The following is a 13,787-nucleotide window of genomic DNA, read 5'->3' as shown; positions in this document are numbered from 1 at the left end:
ACCATCAACAACACGTTATTGTAGAATTAAAACTTATTATCTACTACACCTTTTTAGTTGGCGTCTTTGTCAAATTAATTTGTATGATTGTTGTGATGTATGTATCCACAGTTTTGGCTGCTGGATTCCAATCATCGTCACATAAACATATCATTATAGAAAAACAAACGCTATTGGTTACCCACCCATGACACAACAACAGAGCGAACACAGCAAAATAAACACAGAAAGAAAAGAAACGACGCTTTTTTTTTTTTTTTTTTTTTTCTTGAATATTATCATATTTTATTGAAATCTGTACATTTGTTAGTTGAATACATCGAATACCGGTACCTTATCCCGGCCTCGTTAACATTAGTTAATAACATATATATGCAGATATTAGTATTTGTTAGTAATTTACACATTATAATGACATAATAAAATAAAAATATATACCATAACAGAAATAACAATATGAATGTTCCTTAACAATCTAAATAGCTTAAATTTTACTATACTTTAAATAACAAAACATACAGATATATATATAAAAAAAAATATGTTTGAAGTAGAAAAAGAAAGAATAAAACACAAAATCATAGTGAATTCTGCATTATAGACCAGATATTGGAGAGAACTGATAATTAGAGAAAAAAAAAATTAAAAAAAAATAAAAAAAAGTTTTGCCTAGATGACTTTAAACACTATCAATCATCAAATTAAAAATACAAACTAAAATTAATTGCATATCATCACAATTTGAATTTTTTTGGAGAACAATAAATGTTATTATATTAACAAAAAGTTAATCATGAAGGCAAACAATAGTGAAAACACAACAATGCCAGAAACCTATACAGTGCAGCAAGCTCTTAATATGAACAACGGGACCAGGGATATGAAAGGTTCAAGTGCAATGGAGCTTAAACGAATTGCATCATATTTCTATTATTCTGCGCATGTTAACGTGAAAGGTCAAAATAATTCTGAAAAAAGACAGTATATAAATGATAAAACACAGTGGTACTAAACACATTGACGAACAGTAATTTGTCTCGTTTAATTTGATTAGAATTTTGACATTTCCTTTGGTATTTTTTAACATATATGAAAGATAAAAAATATTCAGCCACGCATTTGTTATATAACATTTGACAATACTGAGTTCGAACATAGCGAAGCTGAAAACAAGAGATATTGATTAGAACGTTCAGTTATTTTCTTTTTACACAGTTATATACTTGTAATGGTGTGTATAAGTTTACCGGAGCACCTGATATCACCACTAGTTTTTTAAGGGGTTCGTGTTGCTTATTCTTTAGTTTTCTATGTTGTGTCATGTGATCTACTGTTTGTCTCGGTTTTGTTTTATTATTATTTTTATCTATGGTGTTGTCAGTGTATTTTCGATTTATAAGTTTGACTGTCCCTCTGGTATCTTTCGTCCCTCTTTCACAACATAGTGTCAGTCATTATAGTGTTGATTATAACTAAGGATCCATTATGTATTTTTCATGTCAATTATACTTATTTAACGCTATTGCTTTTATTATTAATTTAATAAAATGCAGAGCAAACTAAAACAGACAGGGAAAACCTTTAAGGATAATCATCGACGTCATCTGTTTGTATGACATAGCTATTTTGATAATATTTCAAATGTTGTGTTTATAAAAAAAAGTTATTCTTCAGCATGTTCAGCTTGAAATATAATAAGTAGTATGAATTGTGATTCACATGTTTTGAATTATTGTTTACCATTAACACAACTTTCCATATGTGTTTTCTAATGCAAGTTGCTGAGACGAATTATCTGCGAGAATTTGCATAATATATAGATCATGTAAAAAGACAATTAATAAGTCTTGTTGGTCGTATTAAAACGAATCACTTCACTTAAATCTTAAAGCCTTAAGTACATTTGTATTTACGGAAAACAATAATATTTCTAAAAATATATACCTCCTCGAAAGAAGTAAAAACCTGCAATAAACACTGTACACCACTGTGTTTGGTCAAACACATTGTCAAGATTAAAGAAAACCAAACGAACGCACAAAATAATACTAATGGCATTTACAAATATTGTTATTGTCTTCTTGCGCATGGTATCTCTTAACATTACCGCAACCGCCGCCTATTTTGTTTCATATAAAGTCTTCGGAAGTTGGTTTTCGTGATCGTTTGCATTTTCAATTGCATTTCATATTTTATATGTTCGATTCGCTGAACCTCCATTGAGATCGATTATCAACAGATTCTGTTTGGTTGATTTTATTTCTTTTACATCCTTCATAGTTTCCTCCTGATTTTTCTGCATTTTATACACCTCAGACGTCAATAAGTCAAATTGTTCTTCCAAGCTAATGTCTGCTTCTTGTGAATAACTGGTATCAAATCTAGAGCAATATTTAAGACGATTTAAGAACAACGTATCAACAGTGTGTTCTACAAAAATGCGAGTCTCAAATATCAAAAGAAATTATATGTGTTTTTATTAGCTATTTTAATTGTTTCCATTATCCTGTTGATAGAAATTAAAAACAAAAGAGTACATCATGAACATAATACACCAATTTCTAGAATAAAAAATGCACTTCAGGAACGTTCAATGTAGTTCGTGTTTGTACTGGACAACGCTGCAAAAAATTGTGTAAATGGTATGCCGTAAATTTTACACCGACCTTCTGAATAATGGAATTTTAAATTAATATTCAGTCACACAGAGAGTCATTTAGTCATTTGATAAGGGACTTTCCGCTCTGAATCTTCTCAGGAATTTAGTATTATTTTGATTTTACTCTTTAGTTAACACACATATCATAAACACATCACAGTGTACGGTTTCTTCTTTATATTTAAGGGTCTCTTATAGGTATTGATTACCCAACCTACACAAACAGAAAATCAGTTAAAGGTTGTTTCTTCTCGGACTCTAGGAAGTGTTCTTCAACTTATTGTATAGTTCACTTCTACCTTTCATTAGTTTTTGTTATGAAAAAAAAAACCCTAGTAAAATAAACCATTTTGAAGTGTAATTTCGTTTTTATATGTTTCAATTACTTGCTTTTGATTCTGTGAAAAGCTTTTTCGCCTCTTTTCACTTTACCTACACACAATCTTTTCAATAACGGTCGTTTGCAAAATCTGAATGCAAATATATTTGTTGCCACTCATTTAAAGCATAGCCCTCTGAAGAGAGAGCTAGATATACTTACTGGAGGTGTAATGAGATGCCTGAAGCTGTTATTTTCTCCGTGTTACTATTAATGTTCGTTTCGGCAACATATTAACGAAATGTGATAGGAAGTACATGTGCACTAAATGAATTTCCTTTTCCAGAAAAGACAGGTATTTATTGCATTTAATTGAAAACGCTTACCGTTATCGTGGTAAATAATTTTGTTAAACACATAAGAAATTTCCTACATATGTTGCCTTAATTTCTCAATGGAACTAACTTTAAATAGATCAAATGTAAACCACAAAAACTTTATTTTTTTTTAAATTAGGATGGTTTAGTTTTACACGGAAAAGTTCATACTAAAATTCCAACAAAAAGTAACAATTTCTTAAATTTTTCCCTTTTTTGAAGAGTGATATACATTTGGCAGCATCTTACGGTGTTGATAAATATCACAACTCGTCCGCTTTGTCCTTGTCTCTTCTGTCGTTTGGAATTTTAAGAAACGTAATCTTCGTATTACTGGTTAATTATTAACACAGGAACTGCTATACCACAAATCACGTAAAACTTTTACTAAATTCCTATCATAGATATAATGATTGAGTTTTGAAGTTTGGTTGTACCTACTGAAAACTTATTTAAACGAGATAGCACCTGTTTACTGTTTACTATGCCTTAAAATATAGGAGCGATCCTGGAAAACTTATATATTTGGCCCCTTTTCCAGTAAAGACAGGAACTAGTAATTCAGTGGTGGTCAAATATTGTTGTGATACATATTTATTTGTTACGGTTTCGTGCATAAATTAGGCAGGTTTTTTTTCATTTAAATGTCTTACCTTTGCCTTTTACAGCCGCTTATTTGGTATCGTTTTACTTATTGTTAGGGCCGTTCAATGACCTACTGTTGTTAATTCCTGTGTAATTAGGTATCTTTTGCAGAGTTGTTTCATTGTCAATCATACGCCTTTTCCTTTTTTAAATGTTAAAATACTGTGAACAAAGTTTACACATTATGATGGCATACACAAGTCATCGAAAAATTTGAAAAGTAATCAAATTAAAAAGCATATAAACACATAGTATCAACATATACCCGTCTTTTTCAGCCTCTGTGTTTGTTGCGTGATATCTTCTTAACCGGATTGATGAATTGAGATGTCTGTACACTGAATATCTTTCCAAAATAGCTAATTGCTCACTTTCTGGTTTATTACTGATTTCTGAAATGATATATTTTTAGAATTGTAGATGTAGTGTGCTAGTTTTACTCTAAATTCGTTCCTGTTAACTTGAAATCTATGCAAACAACGGTATGTTGCTTGGTCTTCCAAGTGCTCTACGAAACCACTTTCTTAATTATTTAAAAATTGTTTATCAGCAATCAAAGACGGGCTTCAAAGTTACTGTGAAACTGCCTATTCTAGAGTTGGCGTGAATCAGATGTGGATACTTAATAATTCCAAAGATCTTTTAGAGTACATGCAATCTAACTCTTTTTCATCTTGTAATAGTATTAAAACAAATGACTTTTCTACACTTTATATTCCACATTCCAAACCAAAAGACAAATTGAAAGCGTTGGTATTGCTTTGTTTAATAAAAACGGATGGCCAACGAAGATACACGTATCTTGTCTTTGGAAGGGATAAATCCTACTTTGTAAAGGATCACTCTGATTTAAACAAACATTCTCTAAAACTGACATTATCAAGATGCCTAATTTCTTGATTGACAACATATTGTTTTACGTTCGGAGGACTTTTTTTCAACAGACTATCGACATTCCAATGGGAACGAATTGTGCCCCTCTTCTTGCGACTTGTTTTTTATTATTATGATGAGGCTGACTTCATAAAGGAACTTCTTAGGAAGAAAAATAAGATGTTAGCAATATCCTTTAACTCTTCTTTCCGCTATATAGATGATGTTCTTTCACTAAATATTTTTAAATTTAGTGACTATGTCGAACACATCTATCCCATTAAACAAGAGATAAACGATACAACAGCTACAGTTAAGTCGGCCTCATAACTTGACTAACATCTAGAAATTGACACTGAGGGTCGATTAAAAACAACACTTTACGACAAAAGAGATGATTTCAGCTTTACAATTGTGAACTTTCCATTTCTAAGTAGCAACATTCCAGCAGCACCTGAATACGGTGTATATATCTCCCAATTGATACGATATTCCCGAGCTTGCATTTCCTAACAAGATTTTGTTGATAGAGGGTTGTTGCTCACAAGGAAGCTATTAAATCAACAGTTACAAATGGTGAAGTTGAAATCATCTCTTCGTAAATTTTACGGACGCCATCACGAGTTGGATTATCGTTATGGAATAACCATTTCACAAATGATATCGGATATGTCCCTTACGTCGTAACTACAATCCCCTTATCTTTCATAGGTGACCTACCAAATTAGACGATTTAACGGATTTGTTATCTCATAAGCAACACGACGGGTGTCACATGTGGAGCAGGATCAGTTTTATACCCTTCCGGCGCACCTGAGACCACCCCTAGTTTTTGGTGGGGTTCGTGTTGTTATTTTTTAGTTTTCTGTGTTGTGTCGTGTGTGCTATTGTGTGTATGTTTGTCCTTTTCAGTTTTAGCCATGGCGTTGTCAGTTTATTTTCGATTTATGAGTTTGACTGTCCCTCTGGTATATTTCGTCCCTCTTCTGTACAATGTTGACCTGAGAAAAACGAAAACAAAATGATTTGCCCGTAAATATATTAATAAGTTGAATCCAAATTTAAATCATGAGATAAAGACAGACATATACACATACGATTTAAAAAAAAACAAGCTATAATTTATTGTAAACTGTAAAGAAATACACATTACCTAGCTAGTCGTACATTGTAAATGGTAACATACAAACTAATTATTCCTCAATTTATTTAATATTAACACGTACATAATATATATTCGATAAGGCATGACTGTAGAACTGGTATGTAGATTATATGCAGATTATAATCCTGGTACCTTTGATAACTATGTAGACGAAAGAGGTATCCCGAAAGAAAATACTTTTGAGCTATTTTTTCGTTTTTCTGGTATTTGATCATTATACTAATATTAAAATTGTAAACACCAGCCGCACGTTTTTTTCAAATGATTTATGGGTGGCGCTAGAAGCAAACAAGAGAAGTCGACCATAGAAATGATATACGAAGCTAAAGCGTCACGAGGAACCAAAATTCCGAAAAGTTTTTCTAATTGCAGCTAAAGTAAACAATATCGGACGTAGAAAATGCATAGTATTCCGACAATTGATATTCTGCTAACAGTTTCATTATAATTATGCAAAACCCCGAATATTCAGCTATGAAAACGCCCAAAATTGACAAACTTAGATACAGAAATAAAAACACAAAAAACAACATTCGGCTTGAGTAATGCACAAATGCAATATACACCAACAAACTACAACTACTGAATTATAGGATCCTGGCATAGGACAGGAACATACAATATAATTTTACCTCGTTCCTCAATTTATTTAGTTCGTTCAGGTATGTTTTGGATATGTTTATGTTTTCTGGATAAGGAGGATTACTCATTTGACATGGGTCGGTACTTATACAACCCATGATTGTTCAATTGTACTGTGGTAGTTTTGTGTATTCTTTTCGTTCGTTTTTGCTTAATAAACGCTTTATCGTCATTCCTTTTTTGTTGTTGACATGCTTATTTGATTTATAGTGATTAGGAACATCCCATAATGTTAACTGATGCTAACAGATGTACCCATTTTAAAAAAAAAAAAATTTACTATAATGTTTTTGTATTTTGTTTACACATTGTTGTCGATATCATGGAATAGCATACAACTGTCACACAAGTGGGAGATTCAGCTTTGAAACCAGTGTTTTTGACATAGGAACATGCCTGCGCCAAGTCAAGAAATTGACAGTTGTTATTCATTCGTTTAATGTGTTACAGCGTTTTAATTTGTCATTTGGTATGCAACTTTCCGTCTGGAATTTTCGCCGGAGTTTGTTTTATTTTTGTTTGTTATTTTATTTGTTTGCATACATTTAAATCATTTGAACTGAACAAAGTCAGTGATATATCTGGATAAGTTGATGCAAATGATAAAACTTTACACATTGTTACTTTGGATTAAACATAAAACACATCTTTTTAATGACTTACGAAATGTAGCCAAATTGATATGACGACATTTGCTGAATGATCGTTTCCCATATTACAAATGAAAGTGTATGACCAGCAGCGTCTTAGTACATAAACATTTAAACAACATTTATCTACCAAATTTCCTGTTTGTATAACGATTTGCACAATTGTTTGCATAATATTTTCAACTATCGTAGCCAACATGATATTTATCAAAACAATTTAAAAATTCAACTTGACAAGCACAATTCGGTAACCTAGTGAATTATGGAATAATATATATTTTACTGTATTGTGCTATGTCATTGCATGAATGAGATTTGTAACTTGTGTAAGGAGGAAAAGCTTTGAAGTGTTCTGTTGATTCAACACATTATCTGTGTCGTTGCTCTTTGACACGTTGTTCTAGTAATTCGTATTGTATAAACTACTTACTAAACTTGTTCTTTGTTTCACGTTTTTTGAATAATTTACATGCTATACACATAACACACTTTTTTATATGACTGATGATAATTAACGGAGGTATCAATGACGATCTATCATAATACTCCCGGATAAGGGAAAATCTGTGGTATTTCCAAACCAATTCATTGTTGTCTTGAACTTTGGTAAATGTATGCCTAATATATAAAAAAGTAGTTTTATAATTTATACCAGATGTTTTGCGAGGAATTTAGTGACATGAGACACAATCTAATACACACTTAAGGAGAAAAAAAACCGTATGCATAAGAATTTGCACCGTATTTGCTTAGTAAAAATAACATGTTACATTGTATATTCGAATTGAGATACATGATACGAAATGAAATTAAAATGGATCGTTCGTGAAGTATGCAACAGTTTACATATCAATCTGCAATTAGGTACGAAATAGCAATCATATTTTTAACCCCGCCACATTCTGTATATAGGTGTCTGTCTGAAGTCAGGAGCATGTAATTCAGTGATTGTCGTTTGTTTATGAGTTACATTTTTGTTTTTTCGTCCATTATTTGTACATAAATTAGTGTCATTAGTTTTCTCGTTAGAATTGTTCTACATTGTCATTTCAGGGCCTTTTAAAGCTGACTATGCGGTATGGGGTTTGCCTATTGTTGAAGGCTGTACTGTGATTAATGGTCGTTAATTTCTGTGTCATTTGGTCTCTTGTGGATAGTTATCACATCGGCAATAATGAAACATCTTCATTTTTATATATTGAATGTTTATAAACTACTATGATTGTAACATCTAAAGATACATGGTCTCCCATTCAATTTCGTCTGTGCACGGAAAGCATCAATGTTTATTTATTAGAAGAAAATGGTCAAATTGTTAATGATTGCAGAAAGTACATTGATCGCTTTGTTTTATCTTAATTTTAAATAAACATTTATTTGTGCCCTGAATCATGTGTATTATTCTATATTGGAACTAGTAAAGAATTGAGCTTTTTTGCGGAGTAAAAAGACATATTGCACGGTTATCCAATCAGCATATTTGTTCAGTGTTAAGAACCATTTTTCTTCACATCTAAGTTTTGAACTGCTTTTTTCTAAGAAAACATTATACATATCTTTCGAAACTTTTCTAGATAAACATGATAAATAGCATATATATTATTCGGAAAAATGACCCTAGTGTTTTATAAAGCTTGTTTATGTATAGATAGTTATTTAAAGTTTTTTTAGTGTGAATGTATTGATGAAAATACCCTACTATAAGTAAAACAGTTTGACTTCATTTTATAAATGTTTTAGAATTGTTGAAAAGTCATTAGTTTTCCCTCATCGTTTTATAAATCATTTATCAAAAAGATCCCTTTATCTATCCAGGCTTTGTACAAAATAGATGTTGCTCTGTATGTGTTTATTATTCCAAATACCGAATCTGATGCAAACTCGTCTTCATTTGTTGGTATAAATCTATTTTGAAAATCTGTTCATGCTTTAAAAACTTCTTCCCCAAAAGGGTTTTTACATCTTTTTATTGGGCCTTATTAAACTAGGTTTTAAATACTATTTTTCAGTACTTTCTAATAGCTTAGTTTACGGTTGTTTTTCAACATGTTCAGCAACCGTCTAATCCCTATTAGTTTCAATCCTTTTATACATTTGTCAATATTTATCTTTTTCAGCCTTCCTAATTTGTATTCAGAACATACATGTACTTTTTTTTTTTTATCTTGTCAGGTTTGTTTTCTCAAATAAATGAGACAGTTAGTTGTATTTTTGTAAGGTTCTTGTAATGTTAAAAACCATTTTTGAAATAATTAGTGTGTTAATGATAGTTATTTTTCAAAGTGGTGTTAATGTTTGATACGACCATATTTCTTTTATATTTTTAATGTCTTTAATTGTTAGACAATAGTTCAAAAAAGCCATTTCGAGCAAATTTACACACGTTTTGTCTTGACTATAATTATTATTCCCTATATACACCACCTTTGTTTTGTCCAGGTTCATATGGAGATAAGCTATTTCAGCAGATTTTTGAAGTTAGCGGAAAGATGCATCTAGAGATTTGGGTAGTCAAGTATTATTGATGTATAATCTGCGTATTGGGAGAAAATATATTCTGTGTCATCAATTTTATTCCTCTAACTTCTTAATTCTTTCTGATTAAAATTCCCAGAATTTCATCCGATTAAAGATGTGTAAGGTGATAAAGGACTCTTTTGATTACTGCCTCTTTGAGTTTGAAGGAAATATGATAAAAAAAATAGTTTTGGGATACTGATGAGCTTATATTTGTGTAAAAGGTCTTTATCCCATGTTTCATAGAGTGTCCAAAATAAAATAAAAAGTCTAATAATTCATTGATGAATTTCCATCATATGGAATCACAATTTTTTTTCTACAATCTTTGAGAAGGAGAAGACCTGGCAAATAAAAAAAAAAGAGTTCAATTAGATTGATCTCTCTTATTTATTGCAATTGGAATTATAGCCATTACACCATTGACAAATGATTGACCTAATGAAAAATGAAATTTTAGTGGCTTTATAAATCCTAATATATTTAATTTTTCACAGTTTCAGATTCAATATCTAAAATTTATTTGGTTTATATTAAATATTAATATGCATTATAACATAATCAGGATAAATTCGTTACACATGTACAGAGTTCAATTGTCCTAATAAGGAATTTATTGGGGGCAATAAACATTCATATCGGGTTTAGCTTCGCCTCTGTTAAACAACTGTATCCTAAGTCATCATGATGTTGTATTCAAAAAACTTATTATCCGCCAATTTATCATGCACTGTCTAGGTTTATCACCCTTTGGTACACAATTAATAATATCCTGCTTTTGGCTTATTTACAATTCACCCTTTTTGTAACCACTTATACAGGTCTGAAAATTAATGTTCCTAAATTTGTCCATAAGAATATAAAAAATAATTTGTTAAGCTATCTGACCCTAGACTTTTCAGAATCAGGAATTTCGCTATTAAGATTTATTTTACTCAACTTTTCTGTTTTAGCATTCAGATTTTTACAGTAATTTTTGGCCTTTTCTAATATTTTTTTCTTGTTTACAAAATAATGTCTATTGAAATGTTACTTACAGAATTCAGAGAACAAACTGTGTTTTATGCATCTTATAAGAAGAAGGAAAGAGATAAAAGGGAAAACATATAATCAGAAAAAAATCAGAAAATTATCTTAAAAGAGGAAATTTAGAAATGAAAATAAACACCATAAATCTGATTTTAGAATAATAAAGAAGGAAACAATATGAGGGGATACTATATCAGATCAAAAATGCAACGGACTGACGAAAGATACAAAATTTTAATGATCTTTGATTTAATCATTTATTTAAGAAATAAACGCTATGATTTTCGTTTACTATTAAATTAACACTAAGTGATAAGATGTACTTACGAAAACATTGCAATCAGAATATTCACAAGAATTATGTGTGTGACTACCATGTAAACAGCCAATAACAAAGTATTTATCTGGTTGACTTCTGGACATCGAGCTAGTGTACCATTACGATATAATAGTGCATCATCGGTACAAGTAGATGGCTCTTTTCCTGAATTACAGATGCAGATATACAGATTATGCAGCTTTGCATAGTACTTGGTAGGTTTCTTGTTGTTTTTAGTTTTGTATGTTGTTTCTTGTGTACTTTTGTTTGTCTGTCTGTCTGTCTGTCTGTCTTTTTTCTTTTTAACTTTGCTATCGTCGAACTGTTTTCGATCTATGAGTTTGAATGCCACTCTGGTATCTTTTACCCCTCTTTTGACCATACCGAATTTGTTTCATCAACATATTTGGATCGATTTTGATATTGATATTTTTTTTATTTTATTAGAACAAAACGTACTTTTTATGTTGCCAAGTATGACAGTTTATCACCCGCATGAATAATTGATAAATAATTCCATAAACTGCTCGTAGGTAATATGAATCTACTCTAAAACGATCGAAATATAAAAGAAACGCACAAGTTGATAATTATTTAACGATGTAGATATCAGGAATGACTTTTTTATGATTGGTCAAGAAAGGTTCCGGTATTGGCTCTTGGCCTGACGTTAAGCATGTGTATTTCAATTCTCGTCCGTCGTTTAGCCAAATACTAAGTCACTCACAGTCATATCATAAATGTCCTCGGAATTGTATTTGGCTGTGAGTGAATAGGTTCACACACCATAACTGTAATCGTAAATAAGATTTGCCATTGAAAATGCTCAGTGTTTTGGCTATGAGTGTTTTCTCGAATACAAACATGGTGCTATTCTATGGCATGTTTGAACTTTGAATAATCTGAACCAATTGGCTAATCCCATATTGTAAAATCAGCTGTAAAAAGTACCAGACATGATTAAATGTAAACCAATTCAAACGAAGAAATACCACAATGACCTGCTTTTCTATATCAAAAATTAAAAAAACAAACCGGAAAAAAATAGACAGACAGAAACCAACGACAACAACTGATTTGGGATAGTCAAATACATAGTTCGACGGGGTTTAAATATTTGTGGGATTTTACACTCGGTATTGGCTTAGTACAGTTTCTCAAAGACTTGAGCGCATTCGCATAACACCATGTTAGTGCCAGCTGCTGGTGATTGCTTGACTCAGCACACAATAACAACGAATAAAAAAACATGATAAAAACAAAACATTAAATACGGATCGTAGATTACAAGCTTATATAAGCTAGTTCAATGCTAATAAATAATAACTTGTGCATACTAATTTTTTTTTCCAAGAGTGAGGTTACTCCCCTAGATGATATAATTGTTTAAAAGTAGACTTCTTATTTACCTGCAATATTGTCTAGGAATAGCTCGCCATATAACTGCCAATATGGCATGTATATGATGTCTTTAAATAGTTGAAATCCTGGTTCGGAATTCGGAAACATTGTTGCTTGGTAAATGACTCCGAAACCAAATAAAAACACAGCAAATATTAAGACAAAGAAAATGATGTCAAACATCTGAAAAAACAATAAAAGTCATAATGTAAACATGATTATAATTACAAAATACATTACAAATGAAAGAAAACTCTACTAACTTCTCTAAGCTAAACAAAATATAGCTCCTGTGATTTCATTTTTAGTAAAATTTGCTGATCTTGTAGAAACATAAAACCGTTACATGTGATACAATTTAAATAAAAGAAGATGTGGTATAATTAAAAATGACACAACTCTCAACAAAAGGCCAAAATGACACATACATTATCTACTATAGATCACTGTACGTCCTTAAACTCTGAACAAAGCCCATACTGCATATCCAGCTATCAAAGACCTTGAAATAACAAATTCAAATCAAAACTAGAAAACTAACGGTGTAGTTCAGGTTTAAAAATGCACGAAAAACAAGTATGTTAAACATCAACAAACGACAACTACTGAATTACAGAATTGGGTCAGCCACATTCATAGAGAATAAAGCGATGTTAAACATGTACGCGGAATCTCAACCCTCTATCTTACCTGGAACAGTGGTGAAACAGTGCAACGTAAGAACGAACTATACAAATCATTTGAAAGGCTGAACTCATCAGACGGTTACAAATAGCAATACATCTAGCAAAAAAGGCACAGTGGACGTGGCCAGGTTCTTGAATATTCAATAAACAAAAATACACAAGGTGCAGATCTGAAAATACTCACAGCTACTGATAGCTATTCAAGTCTACATTAATAACAACTAATAGGAAAATCATGCATCTGAGACTAAATTATCAATCAGTACATATAGAACATGAATTTAGGTTAAAACATGAACGTCATAACAAATCAGAGGAAACATGTGCATAACCAAGGTACAGAATACGAAAAATTATGATCATTTTAAAATGTGCATTTGCACACAACAATTATATTGGATTTGCTTTAAATTTACTGCTAACAACATCAATATTGATAACAATAAAAACAATATTCAAAGGTATAATTACAAGGTTGAATTGAAATAAACCTTTTAGAATGAGT

The 13,787-nt window shown here is 31.1% G+C and overlaps 1 protein-coding gene across 1 annotated transcript; it reads right to left on the bottom strand.

The window, feature by feature from the left end:
• Positions 1–245: 245 nt before the first annotated feature.
• Positions 246–12,774, bottom strand: LOC139503554 (transient receptor potential cation channel subfamily M member 5-like). The gene is made up of 5 exons (XM_071293355.1): positions 12,605–12,774; positions 11,204–11,360; positions 7,761–7,948; positions 4,266–4,392; positions 246–2,381 (listed from the first exon to the last, which is right to left on the bottom strand). The coding sequence occupies exons 1-5, from the start codon at positions 12,702–12,704 to the stop codon at positions 2,186–2,188; spliced, it is 768 nt and encodes a 255-aa protein (XP_071149456.1). The 5' UTR covers positions 12,705–12,774; the 3' UTR covers positions 246–2,185.
• Between the last annotated feature and the right edge of the window lie 1,013 nt (positions 12,775–13,787).

This window comes from Mytilus edulis, chromosome 14 (assembly GCF_963676685.1).
Source record: "Mytilus edulis chromosome 14, xbMytEdul2.2, whole genome shotgun sequence".
Taxonomy (NCBI): Eukaryota; Metazoa; Mollusca; class Bivalvia; order Mytilida; family Mytilidae; genus Mytilus; species Mytilus edulis.
The sequence above is the reverse complement of the archived record's forward strand: the minus strand, read 5'-3'. Positions and strand labels throughout refer to the sequence as shown.